General features: G+C 43.7%; 2 protein-coding genes across 2 annotated transcripts; both read right to left on the bottom strand.

Annotated features, from left to right (window-relative positions):
* Nucleotides 1–993: 993 nt before the first annotated feature.
* LOC130210162 (splicing factor 3B subunit 3-like) lies at nucleotides 994–12,387 on the bottom strand. The gene is made up of 14 exons (XM_056440152.1): nucleotides 12,355–12,387; nucleotides 11,852–11,864; nucleotides 11,256–11,428; nucleotides 8,905–9,042; nucleotides 8,688–8,791; nucleotides 8,321–8,486; nucleotides 8,121–8,216; nucleotides 7,555–7,627; nucleotides 6,733–6,884; nucleotides 4,357–4,512; nucleotides 3,566–3,709; nucleotides 3,036–3,161; nucleotides 2,761–2,906; nucleotides 994–1,321 (listed from the first exon to the last, which is right to left on the bottom strand). The coding sequence occupies exons 1-14, from the start codon at nucleotides 12,385–12,387 to the stop codon at nucleotides 1,141–1,143; spliced, it is 1,701 nt and encodes a 566-aa protein (XP_056296127.1). The 3' UTR covers nucleotides 994–1,140.
* Nucleotides 12,388–13,489: 1,102 nt separating this feature from the next.
* On the bottom strand, nucleotides 13,490–14,985 carry LOC130210161 (uncharacterized). The gene is made up of 4 exons (XM_056440150.1): nucleotides 14,692–14,985; nucleotides 14,530–14,591; nucleotides 14,169–14,387; nucleotides 13,490–13,837 (listed from the first exon to the last, which is right to left on the bottom strand). The coding sequence occupies exons 1-4, from the start codon at nucleotides 14,747–14,749 to the stop codon at nucleotides 13,490–13,492; spliced, it is 687 nt and encodes a 228-aa protein (XP_056296125.1). The 5' UTR covers nucleotides 14,750–14,985.
* Between the last annotated feature and the right edge of the window lie 250 nt (nucleotides 14,986–15,235).

Raw genomic sequence — 15,235 nt, 5'->3', positions numbered from 1 at the left:
CTGAACGGATCGGGCCCCGTCTACATCCGGGATATGGTCACACCGTACACCCCGGCACGTTCGCTCCGCTCGGCAACAGCCAACCGACTTGTGACTCCTGCACCTCGAGCTAATCACTCGAAATCCAGACTGTTTGCTGTCCTGGCTCCTCAGTGGTGGAACGAGCTCCCCACTGACATCAGGACAGCAGAAAGAGTCTACATCGTCCGCCTGAGACTGAAAACACATCTTTTCCGACTATATCTGGATTAAAACACAGAGTTGCATTTCAGTGGCACTGGGATGGCACTTATTGTGGTGCTTTTGTGGTTCGACTGAGTTGAGGAAGTGTTGCTTCCTGTGTTCTTGTTGTTCTTGGTTTGTACTCTAGGTTGAATGCACTTCTTGTAAGTCGCTTTGGATAAAAGCGTCTGCTAAATGACATGTAATGTAATGTAAAAAAGGAAACGGTCACACTTAAGATGATTGTGGGTGAGATATAGCGGCAACTTGTTCCAAGATAAATGCATGCTTTAAATGGACAAGACCAAAACTACATGTTTATCCAGCTGAAAGAATTAAGTGAGAAAACATTTAGACAAAGTCATGGCTCAACTAATTTTTGCTAAAGCAAACAGTCAGTCACCTTTGTCATATACATATATTTCTAATTAGTTCATCCTTGACTCCATGTGGAAGTTTTTTTGTGTGCACTTGATTGATTTCTGGCTTGCATCCTCTCCGACTATTTCTTCTGTTTACTGGCAGATTACAGCTGTGTGTTAAATTAAGTCGACAGCACCAACTTCTGGCCAAACAGCCCATTTTGTTCCATCTAAGCCTGTTGATAGAGATGTGCCTAAATTTGTATTTCTGTTTTTGCAGTTGAGTTCAAATTCACTTGACAATTGAATGGAAACGTGGCTATAAGCCGGATCAAACACTCCCCAGAGGAAACTGAAAGGATACTAATTATATTGGACCATTAAAAGGGACAAGAAAGGTAGAGCAAAGTGTTTGTTCTAAAGAGTTGCTCTTTAAGCTTTTAATTGGAAAAACATTAGATCTAACCAAAATAATAACACTGCACTGTTGGATTATTACTGTGAAAGACCACAGAGCAGCGTTAGGTTTTACCAATACGATCATTAGAGCAGCGTTTCATACGTCAGCCATTTGTTGCTTTCTCTGGGCTTTGGTTGCCTCAGTGTAGGCATTGTGGTCCGTCTCGATCACAATTAGGTTATTAGTCTCCGGGTGGATCACAAATTTCCTGGGAGTGTACTGCAGAGGAAAGGCCACCTGGTTGAAGACTGCTCCTAACTTCTCCAAAGCCAAGATTCTGCCAGACGAATAATAAAAGAGAAAACAGAAGGGGAGAACAGTTACAAATTATTATTACTTGCGAGCCGAGAAAATTAACATGCCACCTTTCACACAACCATGAAAACCTAAAGTATAAATAAAACAGCACAGACAAAAAGAAAACGACCAAACGAATGCTGTGCAATATATAATAATAAGTAGAGATGCACCGATCAGGTTTTTTGTGCCGATCACCGATCACTGAAATCAGTATCTGCCGATCACCGATAATACCGATCACCGATCACGGTGTCGATTGAAGCATTCTATTTATTGTGTAGCATTATTGCCTAGGACTATGAGGAAATACAAATATAAAGCAACTCAAACATTAAAGAAATTACAGATTTCTTTAAACATTTAGGACTTTTACTTTGAAAAATGTCCTAATTGATACATTAAAATTGTTTGATTGCTATTGTAGGGGATTTCAGATATGTATGGAACACATCTGCATCATTCATTTCCTGGAACTCTTGGGGAAATCTATTTACAGGACTTTTTTTAACATACAAAAGTCTGACTTATTTTTATAAACTCTTCCTTGGTACAGTAAAACTGTTTTAATGTTAGCATAATTTAAGCTAAATCTCAGAAACGATCTATAAAGATACAAAATCAGTTCATTGTTTACTTTTATATGCTAGTAGTGTATGATTTGTCGACATCTTATTTTGAAAAACGGATGTTGTTTCACGTGGTTCTTTCCGCTAACTTTGCAAAACCGGATGTTGTCACATAAATCCTTCCGCTAACGTTATCAAAACCCTCGCGCGCTCCTGATCGAATGCGTGTACCGTGAGCATCAGTCTGTCGGGGCAGACATGCAAGAGTCGGCTGAGTTGACCCAGTGATTCAACTCGGGGGACGGGGACGCCGCTCGGTGGTGAGGATCCCCTCGTGGACCCCTCACTCTGCGGCCCTCGCCGGGCGCATGGTCTCCGTTACGGTGCGCGGCGATTGAAACGTCTGATAGTTCTCGCAGATGTTACGTCATCTGATCGGCCGTTTTGAGAACGCCGATCAAAACCGATAATAGCAATATCGGCCGATATGGATCGGCGCCGATCAGATCGCTGCATCCCTAATAATATGTATATAATAATCAGGCCGAAAGGTTTTAGAAACATGCATTTGTTTTTCTGTGTCGACCCGAGAGGGAAATGCGATACAATGGCATTCTGGTGACATCGTGTCCTCCACTGAGCTGTGATACCACACACTTAATTGACAGGGTACCATCACAACACTTGATGGAGGTGGAGTACAGCATCAGGAAGATCTTATTATTTACTTTGGAGTGAACACAGCAAAGAATGGATGACCGTGTGCGCATCACTCTCAAACACTTCAGCCTTTTCTAAAAATCGACACGGCAAATAAGGCGGCGACCATTTTGCAGTGTGGCATCCATACCTCAGTGTGTTGGTGGAAATGGCCACTATGCCTTCGGGGCACTGCTCGGATGCAAAGCCGGAGGCGTACTCCAGGGTCTCATATGACAGAGGGGTCAGGTACTGGTACGAGTAGCTGAGCCAAGAGCGACTGGACATCGCCAGCACCTGTCAGCGAGAGGAGGCAGACGAGTTCTGTTTTAATAAATCACCATTTGACCGTATAACATTACAAAAATGACATGTTATCAAGTTGGATCTTATATGTATTGATGCATATACATGTCAGTAACATACAGCTTCTTGTCCTTGCATCCGGACTCTGAAGAGTTTGACAGGTCGAGACCCCAGGTATCGTGTTCTGGTGTCCGACAGGTCACCACCGGTCACTGGGTCCAGCACAGTCCTCAGCAGCACACCGTTCTGAGAGGGGGATCAAACACACACGTTTTACTAAAGGATCTCAAATAAATATCCAAATAGATTGTCCTTTTTTCAGTGCTAAGAGTCAAATATTAACAAAATAAAAAAAAGTCCAGACATCTGCTCTGGCTTTTGGGTAATTGGTTGGTAATGGTTGTGGTTAGATAACAATTATGAGATTTAGATTTACTCAAATTTCTATATGTATGGGTCCAGTGCCAAGTATATCATATATTGAGATAAAGTTGTTGTGAAAATAAGGTACTGGAAGTATCAAAAAGCTTAAAATGGTAGAATATATACTTTACAGAGAATACTAGAAGTGTATGAATATCTTTTCTACCACACAGGGATGTCATAGAAAAACAAGATGTCTGGATCAGTTGGTGAAGGAGAATGAATACCTGAAGTCCTATGTTGAGGTAGAGGAAGCCAATGGATCCCTTTTCTCCAAGTTCATCCTGTTTCTCGACCCCTCCCATCTCAACAATACACAGACTCTCTGGCTGGGCTGGCAGGGCCTGCATACTCAACGGCTGAAGGCAGTCCTGAAAGTGATAAAGATTGAGAGGGTTGACAATAATTCAGAAGGCTGGAAACGTACAAAGACAATAGTCTCACTAAAGTGTAAAAATTAAATTAACAATGAACGTTTACATTGAGTTTATCCAAAGGCAGATTGAAACTTTTGGAAACAAGTAATCATTTGAGAAAGTCACAAAAGTTGTATCGTAGCTGCCCGTAGAAACTTCTATTAATGAATAATATGAAGCGCATGTGAACTTCTCAAAGCGAGACTCCACTATTAGTATCCTGAATGAGACTTTGCTTATTTGTATTGACAGTAATAGGCCACCATTGTTTGCTGGAGGGCCGTATCGTTGCAATCTGCAACCTAACCACGAGATGCCACCAAATCTCACACTGCCTTTAATTAAAAACTGTGTATTATGCATCGGTTGACACCTAAACCACGGTATCGGGACATAAAAGCTCGAGTTCATTCGACCAACTCACTAGCAAGACTGGCTGACTAAATCAAAAGGCAAATATATATAAATACACTCAACTGATAATCACTCATTTTTCACATCCGTTTGGACTTGTGAAGTCAAACACACAACCATTACATGTTCAGTGATGGTATATTTGCTAATGGGTCTATTACATTTACAAACTAGTATACTGGTCCTACCAGTGGGTCCAGGGAGATGATTCGGACGGTGTTGTCAACCAGCCCCACTGCCAGGAAACGCGAGCGCTGCTCACCAGGTGGAACGTTTGCGAGGCTCATACAAACCACGTCTGCAGACATCTCCTTCCGCTCCGTGTACTCATTGAGTTGACCGGACTAGAGAGGAAGGACACAGAGAGAGAAACAGTATTGACAGGGTTTTTCCTGCAAAGAGGAAATTTGGGCGCGCGCCTAAGCCGTTTCCCCGAACGCCTATGACAAATCCCGAGTGCCTAAGGGCTCGATCACACCAGACGCGCCTCTCAAAAACGCGTCGCCCGCAAAACCATTGATTCCCTCTGGTACGGCGCGACTTTCAGACGCGCCTTTTAAATGCCACGCGGCGCGGGTTTCTTGCGTTTTTCAGGCGCGGTTAAAAGTTGAAATATTCTCAACTTTAAGCACGAGGCGCGGAAGCGCACAGCTCATCAACGTCACACTCGGCCAATGCAGCCAATCGAATCAAGCAGGAGGCTTTCCTTCCTGTTTTCCCGAGGAGAACCGCATTTTATATATTATATTAGCGGTATTTAATTACGCAGATCTTTATAATTCTAAATCTAAACACGACTCAAACTGACTCCTGCTCGGTCGGAAGTGCAACTGAAAGCCTCGCCATGAGACACAACTCATGGAATAGATGGTGGTGTTCGCCGTACTCTTTCCTTTCTTTTTAAAAAACATATATTGAACCAAAACTCAATGGTTGATTGCGCACGCAGGTCCGCTCCACAGGCGTACAGCGCTGTTTTGCCCGGCACATTTTTGCCAAGGCGTTTTTGGTGCGGCTGCGTTTTTTATAGTCGCGTGTGGTGTGATTGTGCCTTAAGGCAAAAAAAAGTCTGCGATGGAAAAAACCCAAAAACTGTTCATCACGTGCATGTCAGCGAATATGCTCTCAATAGTATGTTTCAAGTAGGCTACAGCCGAACCCTCGTTCTGTTTTGATCAATAGTAATTGAGTTGATAAGCGTGTCTTCTTGTCTAATCAATACGCAACTGTGAGGTGAATGGACAGAGCGACACAGACCGTGTGCATAAAAAAAAAATTTGGGAGCACTGAAGACTCATTTTGACCCAGGAAAAACCCTGATTGAGATGCAGAGTCAGCGCTTTCCTGTGTTTATTATGGTAGCAGAGAACAATTGAGTTCGTCTTTAACCCTTGTGTTGCCTTCGGGTCATTTTGACCCGAATCAATATTACACCCTCCCCCCGCCTTTGGGTCATTTTGACCCGATTCAATGTTTCACCCTCCTGTTACCTTTATATTTACTAACATATTTTACCCTTTGGGTTCAATTTGACGCCAGCAATTAAAACCTCCAGAAAATTATTAGAATGAATATTGTTTTCCAAGTTTAAGTGTGAGGCACTTTATGTTTGTTTGTTGACTACCGAAAGAACACCGACATTAAACATTGAATGGGGTCAAATTAATCCTAAAGCGGGGGGAGGGTGTAATATTGATTCGGGTCAAAATGACCCGAAGGCAACACAAGGGTTAACACTGATCAACAGCAGAACCAGTGGCCTTGGTAAACTGACAAATATGTCACGTTAACCCTCTGGAGTCTGGGCTCATTTTCTCGATTTTACAAAACAATATAAATTCACCTTTTAAAAGCTTTTGCATGTGACACATCCCAGTGTTTCCCCCACCATTATATCAGGGTGAGGCCCCGCCCCCCTGTAATGTTCTCTATAGCGCCAGATTACAGCAGAAGTAACGTACGGTTCTTTCCTTAAAGACGTCTTTGTTCTTTTATTAAACTAAACGTCTGTTGTTGGTCGTCTCTACACCAGCATGTCATTCTGTCTCGACGTGTCGTTCACATTTCTCGGCTCTCCGTCTCGCGCGCCGCAGAGCTCCATGCCGGCGTGTCTGCGCGCGCATCGAGCGGAGAAAAAAATAAATAATCACCTGCACCTTCCGCCCCGCGTCACCGACACGTCGCCCTCTGTTTCTCTGTGAATATCGAGGAGCAGACGGGAGGAAGGAGGCGGACTGCCACGGTTTGACACTCACAGGAGTGCAACAACTTCAACGACACCGGAAGTAAACAAAGTTGCATTAATTGCGCTAAAATATTTTAGTGCGTTAATCGCGGCCAAATTAATCGCATAGATTAACGCGTTAACGCTGACAGCCCTAATATTTATACATCATAAAACTATGCATAGAGATCCACTTGATTGGAAACAAATGGACAGACGGGAGGCTTTATTAATCCACTCGGGATACGTGACATAATAAAATGCTCAAGACTATTTGTATGCAACTGTTGTCCAGAATCATCACAGGTATGAATGAAGACGATGTTTAGGGCACACACACCTGCACCAGCGCGTCTTCGCCGAGCAGCGAGCAGGAGAGAGTAGGCGTCGTTCCGAGAAACCCAGAATCTGTCACTTCCTCTACAGTCTCTCCGATGGACAGAACCAGAGTAGCGTTCACGAAAGACACGATGATGTAGGCATCAAACTCATCTAATAAAAACAAAGGAATAGATGCAAAGAAAAAGTACAGAGAAGAAAAAGGATGTTACTGAATAGGAAAATAAGAGGGATAATCTAAATCATAGCAGTGCCAGAGTAATGCCTGAGACAAGTTAATGAAATTAGTAGTCATTGATAGTCACGGACCCTCAGTAAGGTCTGATCCTTGGGAGCTGCACTCACTGAGCAGCAAGCCCTCTCTTGCTGCCGTTACACAGGTGAGACCCTGAGCTGCTGCAGACCACCGTCCGCTGTCACTTCAGTCACTGGCTGAATTCACTGTGCTACAGAAGTAAAGCCGCTCACATAACTTTGTTCTGATGGAGCGGGTTTTAGTGTGTGCTACTTTGGGTTGAAGCTAATGCACAAACTATCAAATCCTACATGGATTGCACAGACCCCGGTTAGTGGCACAGTAAACAAACATTTACTGTGCCACTAAATGCTATTCTGCAAAACGCATCTTCAATAATACGAATGACAAAGAACAAAATGCGACAAAAAACATAAAAAAATGGCATCCATGTGGTTTTGATGTGGCGGTTTCCTTACAATTATAATCTTGATAAAACTGAGCAAAGCCAGCTAAAGCGTAAACTACTGGCAGACACCATACATGAAGATTTTTAGACAGTAGTGTCATTTCATCGAAGCTTCTTACCTTCCACATGTTTGCGTACTGTCCACACAGCGTTGGGGTTACCGGGCAGCTCAGACACGGCCATCTCTGATACCTGATAGAGACGAAAGACAAAAGAATGGCAGCGATATTTGTATCCAGGGAGAGCAGCCCATGACAGTGTGGGTAACATGGTGGCTGTGATAGCGACAGTGGGGCTGCAATAGGCTCGCAACATTCATCGTGCGTTTGTGTGCGCATGCATTGAGCATGGAACACTTTACCTGGAGAAACACACCTGCTTCGTGTGTTTACTCACAGGTGGGATCTGCACTGAACATGATAACAAATCAAAAACCAACCAGCTAAGTTTAAAGGCAGCGAGTAATGAAAGTACACGGAGGTGACGGTGTGCGACATAAAAACACCACATTCTGTTTTTGCTGAAATCAGTGCAATTGAGAGAATCTTCAGCTTTTATTCAGAGAAGAGACATGAACAAACTCATCACTTTTCAGCCAACAGAAAGTGTGTATATGTGTGTGTATGTATAGGTGTCCTGGCCTGCATGCATGTTACATATTGTGTCGATAAGCCTGCGTGCATACCTCCAGTCCATGTCTCAGGACCCTCAGAGTAGACCGGGGTCCTCGACCACAGGCAACGTACAACTGTGGTGCATCTTCATTGGCTAAATCTGCAATCTGTTCAAAACAGGGAGAAAATACACAATGAGCCGACAAAGGAAGGCACTGCAATACTGCCCCCAGGTAACGGGGAGGCCAGGCTGCACCGGCACCACACGGACCTGACAGGACATGAAGGGCGAGAGGTTCTCCTGCTCGTCCACCAGCACAAGGTTCTTGAGGGGGCGGGGCTGGAAGAAGAATGTGTCTCCCTCTTCCAACGGCATTGCAGAGGAGAACTCAGGCTCCTCGTCATCGTCACCCAAGTGAGCGATCTGGTAAAGGTAACTTAAGAAAACCAAAAGGAGAGAAGATGAGAGAAAAGAAGCAGCAAAAAAAAAGGCACATGAATTATGAAGTGATTTTTACACTAATCTGAATGTTTTCAAGACTCGTAATATAAGAACAAAATGGTCGAAAGTTGTATTCTGTCAAAATGAATACTAATTAACAAGAACAAAGAAGAATTAATGCTGACAAAAGACTTACTGGTTTCCAAATTCTGAACACACAAACAAGAAGCCAGTCTTCAGGACACACATGGCTGTTGCTACAGGGATCGTGTCAAAGTATTTCAGCCTGATTTCTGTGACCTGAGAAAGAACACAAAACCTTTTTAAATAAACACATGGAAAATAAGGAGATCAACAAAATAAAAATAAAAATTACAAGCAGGACCCTCCATCAACCCCTCATCGCCACTCACCATTTCTTCATCCGTCTCCAGGGTAACCTTAAAGATGTCTCCCTGCTCTGTTTGGGCCAGGAAGAAGAACATGGACTTGGTCTTGTGGGTGGCTGAGCAGACAAATATCATCCCACGCTCCGGGTCATCCAGGTCATTCTGCAGTGAATCGAGGAAGAGAGAAAGGAATTAAAAAAAAAAAAGAAACAAAGTCACCACATAAAAAAAGTGGAACTGTACGGATGCCTTTTTTATGCATTTAAAATAGATAAACAGCTTTCCAATAAACAGAAAGAAAGTCTATCATTGAAAAAAATTGTACTGGAATACAACATGACTACTCATTAAATTACAGCTTAAATCTCAGGAGTGTGTTAATGTTGGCCGAGTGTAACAAGTATGATGTGTTTCTGTATTTAGGACTCACCCTATCTCATAATTATGAGATAGTAAGTCGAAATTATGAGATAGTTAAGTCATAATAATGAGATAGTAAGTCGAAATAATGAGATAGTATCTCATAATTATGAGATAGTAAGTCGAAATAATGAGATAGTATCTCATAATTATGAGATAGTAAGTCGAAATTATGAGATAGTTAAGTCATAATTATGAGATAGTATCTCATAATTATGACTTACAGGATGTTAATTTTTTTTTCACAGTGGCGGAAACGGGCTTCCATAGTAACAAGAGCGGAGGGAGAGACGGAACGCTGCGTTGTAAGAGCCAATCAGCGCTGAGCTGCTCCTCTGTTGATGAATCTAATTGGCTGCTGCTGCTCACGTGGCGCTGGATGCGGAAGTCATTCACGTAGTCGGAGACATTCACGGAGCTGTGTGCGCCTACGGGTGACGTTATGAACCCAGACACCAGGGCGCTACATGTCACGACGTGTGTGGCATTTCCACAAGAGTATAACGTAGAAAACGTCGTTATTTATTCCGTGGCGGATAGCGGAAAATATTTTTCCACGGAGAAAGGCAACGGAGATAAGCCACGACGCCACTCGCTGTGTGCGCTGCGCGTGCAGACACCATTTAACGGAGCGGAGCAGCGCGTGAGCTCTGATCGGGCGCTCTTTTAATGAAGTATCGATACAAAAAATATGCTAAATCACATCGTTTTTAACGTACGGGTACTTTGTTAGTATCGCTACACCGTGCAGCGTGACAGCAGCAGATGTAGCGGACTAACATTCAAGCTAACCTAACTTCCCAAACACTGTCAACATCTGAACGCTGATTGGCCGAGACTCGACACGTCCATCAAAGATGTTTTGTTGTGAAGAGCACCACTCTACATTTTGTCCGCGTCTCACTGCAATCTCAACGGCAGCGGGCCAGGTGAAAAAAATAATAAATCGGAACGCGTCTCTGATATTGTTCAGGGGGCCACGTGGGGACCACTGCTCAGGAGAGGAAAGCTGTCAGTCTGTTTGTGACGGGTTCATCACCATGGTGACCAGTGAACAGGTTCATCACCATGGTGACCAGTGGGTCTCCAGGACCTTTCCATGACTTTAAAACAAATTTCCATGATTAAACATTTTGTGAAAACTCTGTCTATACGTGACAAAGTGAGAAGATGTAGTATTTAAACTAACAATGAGAATTCCAAAGCATACCGTACATATACCGTGTAAATAAAAATTTGAATAAAACAAATTTGCATTACTTTTCCAAACATTTTGGGATTTTATTTTTTTAATTACTTTTCTAGGCCTGCTAATAGCCATTTAAAAATTCCAAGCCTTTTCCAGGTTTTCCATGACCGTACGGACCCTGTTTTGAATAAAGGCTTGAAAATTAAGTTTTTTTTAGTTTTTTTATTCGATTAATCGATAAAATAATCAACCGATTATCAAAATAATCGTTAGTTGCAGCCCTAATCCAAACGTTGAACAACAAGTTGAGAGAAAGCAACCAGCATGTGCCCTGACTTGGGGGGGGTGTTCACAATGTTTCTCCAACATAACCCGGGAGCAGCCTTTCCAAAACTCTATAGATGACTATTTGAACGTCAATATGATCCTGAACGCCGCTCAGACCTTTTGGTATCTGTTTTGGTGGCATTCTGACAGAAAGCCTCGCAGTTCATTCTCAGCAAAAGGCAAACGGGAAGAACGCTGTAATAGTTTTCCAAGACATTTTACTTTTACTCTCGTTGACACTAATTGTGAAACCAAGCATATATCATGCAGTCAAAAAAGTTTGAAATGAAGCAGATGTGCGGTGCTGAGATCAGGAGGTTAAATCTTTCTCCAGGATAGTCAGAGAAGAGACATGACAAACTCATCACATCTGCAGCACAACCCAGTGTGTGTCATCTCTGAAAAGGCGTATAAACCATAATAATGTTTCATGACGTACCTCATAATCCATCTCGAGGCAGGCAAACATGGGGTTCTCAAAGCCGACATCGACTCCGACGACATGGTAGACCAGTGTGTTCGCCTTGTGTGCTTCCAGCGGAGAGGAGATGGTCAGCCTGGCAGCTGCATCTCTGTTCAGAATATAAACCAGCTTCTGCTTCTCTATCGCTCCTAGACAGGGGAGGGACAACGGGCTTCATTTAATGTAACTGAAGGAAACAGTTTAAATATGCATGGCTGTTTGAGACAAAACATTTAGATTTTAGGATACAATATATTAGAATTACACAGCAACATCACTCAGGATTTATGGTGAGATCTCTGAAAATAAAGCTGGAAATATAATATACACTTTTATTAATCCCCAAGGGGAAATTAGTTCTCTGCATTTAACCCATCCTTAGTTATTAAGGAGCAGTGGGCTGCAGTGAAGCGCCGGGAAGCAACTGGGGGTACGGCCCTAAACAGCTTCCCATTCATTCTCTATGGCGGTGTCTAAAATCGCCGATGTAATATATCTCTGGCCACTCGCAGCTGGCAAGACGTGGATAGTGGGAATTCACTGACAGCCAATGAAATTGCAGTATTATCTACGCTGTCCAATGTCCTGAAAAGCCACATTTGGACGCGGGTTCGAGACTCAGTTGGGCTGTTTATCAAGAAAAGTGTTCCCTACTTTGCTATTTTTGGAGTGTCACTTTATCCCAGTGGCAGACAGATTATATCAGTACTTGACTTATTTATTTATAACCTATATGTAACATATTAGTTTTCTTCTCATAAACATTTGAATTGCAATTACTTAAATTAAATATGTCTTGACTGTTCACTAAAATGATTCACATATTAATGACACATGTAGACATTAGTCCATGAAATATATTTATTCACAACAAGGACAGTAAATATTGAACACACAGGCCATAGTGCAAGGTCACACAAACAATAAAAATAGTAAAACAAATATAATTTATATCATAAAAGAATGTAATTATTAAAATAAGAAAAGATATATACATGACAAAACACTGCCCATCTCTCTTATTTGCTCTTGTCAACGGCCCATCTGTTTTTCCCGTCTCATAGAAGGCAGATGCCTGGAACTCTCTCCACGTCATCTCCTTCTCCATGCCCTGGTCTCTGTACAGGGAAATACTTTGGCAGGACAATAAATGTACTTCCTACCCCCGGGAACCCGGTGTGAATGTGAGGGCTGTTTGGGCCCTGCTTCAGTCCCATCCCACAAAAGCGACACCTTGGACCAGTGTTCTGGGGTTCTGTGCTGGGATTCAGTTCTCTTCCTCTTCTGCTGGCCTCTCTCCTCCACCCTTTTCTTTGTGGCAGACAGTTCCTGCTGAAAGAACTGTGTTCCTGCAAAGTCATTAAATGGCATTTTTGGGTTTGTCAGAGCCTCAGCACCGTAAGCTTTAAAAACTTTAGTGGAGCAGTAAAAGTATCTGCTGGTAGAAGAAGTGGATGGAGTAACCATCATTCTCATACCTGGACTTTGGCTGACCACAGGAAAGGCACGTTTTTGTCTGCTTCTTTGAAGCCACTGGTTGTTGTTGTTGCTGCTGATGCTGTTGTTGCTTTTCAATAATATTTTGCACAATTTGCTCAATAGAGGCTTTAGTGAGGGTCTGACTAGGTGGAGGTGGGTTCACGACTGCAACAGGCATTGTTACAACCGGCACCCGGGTCGCCTCGCTGCCCTTTGTCAGAGCGTGCCAGAGTTCCTGCCGCTCTTGCAGTTTTCGGGCTGGTGTTTAAAGACGAGCTGGTGTTCAGTAATTTGCAGAGGTGTTTAACATATAGTAAGATGTGGTGTTTAGTTGTTGGGTGGAGCATGTTGTTTGGGTCTGTGCAAGAGTTGTGAACTAGAGCAGCATAGTCCTGGTCCACTAGCTTGAGCATGTCCTTCATGCCACGGTGTTTATTGAGCAGGTTGTCAATAGTTGCCTTCATGGGGCGGCCACCGCTTGTGGTCCAACACAAACACTCTCCCCTGTCTTCACAGGTCCAGTGCGGCGGCAGTCGGCGAGGACAGCAGCGGCAGAGGCGGCCGACATGTTTCTCGAAGACAAAGACAAAGGATACAATAAGTTATTCAGATCTACAGAAGGAAACCTCCTGAAAATGAATATGATTAAAATTCAGTTCCTACTAACTAAAGTCTGGTCCATTACTATGCCTGTGTGTTTGATGTTACCTGGATCTGTCGGAGGCCGGGAGTCACGTCTGGTTTGACAGCAGCAGAATCCACAGGAGGCGTGGAGGAAACTGGAACAGCTTCTGTGGTGCCATGAAGAGTGAGGATGACTGGACAGTAGGCACGCTGCTTTGAGGAGGTGGATTCAGGGCCGGGGGGGCAGAGTCCGACTTGGTCCTGTGCTTGTCCCAGTCCACAGGAACTGGGCGGCAACCAGGCTCAACGTACTGCAGGCCAAACTTTTCTCCAGTGTCGGTGCTCGAGAGATGAAATGCTGGATACTTCATCTGTCCCAACACCCGTTCGGAGGCTGCGTTGAGCTGGGCCATCAATGCAGGATCAAAGACGGCTGGGAGGTGAACGCCCGGCTGCTGCAACGGAAAAACCTTTGTTTGTTATTTATACTTTGACAGTACACAAAAACTGCTGTTAGTAAAGGCAGAAAGTATCTTTACTTCACCTGCTTTGTTCAGCCAAATCCAATCAATCAGACTGTTTGTAACATGATTACGTACAGAGTATATTTCATTCATACACATGTGTTCATGTTGCAATGGGTTAATATTCAGGAGCCAGTCATCACTATGTCACCAAGGCAGGGGAAGCACCTTGACTTCAAACACACAGCAAACACATGCCAACAGGTGTTAGGAGCACAGCAGTTTCTTGTCATGCACATCAGAAAACAAAGATGATACGTACCCTCATCAGGACCAGAGTCCATTCATCGTCACGAGGACAACAGGCGGAACACCAAAAGACAAACAGGACCAGAACACGGTCGACACCAGACGAGTCCTGCTGCATGTGGGAGAGGAACTCATGGTCCCAGTTGTGTCGGTCGGCAGCACGGTGCTCTGGGTTAAAGACCTCTTTCTCGTCGTCTGGCAGATGAGGAGGATGACGAAGATGCAGAAACAGCTATAAAACACACACAAAACAATATCAAATATGCTGAATAGAATACAGGATTAATAGCAAATCGTCTGAACTGTAAGCGATTGTGAATCTTCAGGAGAAACAAAGAAATAAAGAGAGCACATGTATACTCACACCTCTGCACATGTTGCTTTGAAGGAGAGATGCTCAGCATCATCCTCTCCAGCTCTTCATCTTCATCCATCACTGTGATGCAAACAAACAAGTTAGAAAGAAAGAAAGAAATATCTTCTTGCATTTGTGCTTGTATGACTTGCGTAGATCCCTGACAAGACACCAGACTCACCAATGGCTTCAGCAGGAGCATGTGAGGCGTGTGACATCACAGGTGAGGCGTGTGACATCAGAGGGAGACAGTGGGTGGCTGCAGCTTCTTCTTCAGGTAGAGTTGTAGCTTATGCATCTTTGTGCCTGCAGTGCAGTTCTTCTTCTTCAGGATGAAGGATGCATAGCCGTCCTCCTGCTCTCCCAGACCTCTCGCCAGGTGCTGTAGGCACGAGTCCCAAAACCCACCAGCTGGTCATCCTCCGATGCTGCTGCTGTCACAACTGGCTTGTGTTCCTCATAGTTGAGGAGAGACTGGATTCCTCAAACATGAGGGAATAGTTGAGAAAGGACAGGAGGCTGTCCTTGTTGTGCCCGCTGCCATGAACACTCCTGCAGCTTCCTCTCTTTGCTGGTTCCTGATGAGGTAGATGGTGTATCAAATGTCATTCTCCAGAAGCCAGCGGAAGGAATGAAACAGCCATTCTCCCAGGGTAAAACACATGTCTGCTCATCTCTCCTGTTATGAAAAAGAGTAGAGTATATTAGTAAGTATATTAATACGC

The sequence above is a fragment of the Pseudoliparis swirei genome, chromosome 19 (genome assembly GCF_029220125.1).
Source record: "Pseudoliparis swirei isolate HS2019 ecotype Mariana Trench chromosome 19, NWPU_hadal_v1, whole genome shotgun sequence".
In the NCBI taxonomy this organism is placed as follows: Eukaryota; Metazoa; Chordata; class Actinopteri; order Perciformes; family Liparidae; genus Pseudoliparis; species Pseudoliparis swirei.
This window is presented reverse-complemented; position numbering and strand designations above follow the sequence as displayed.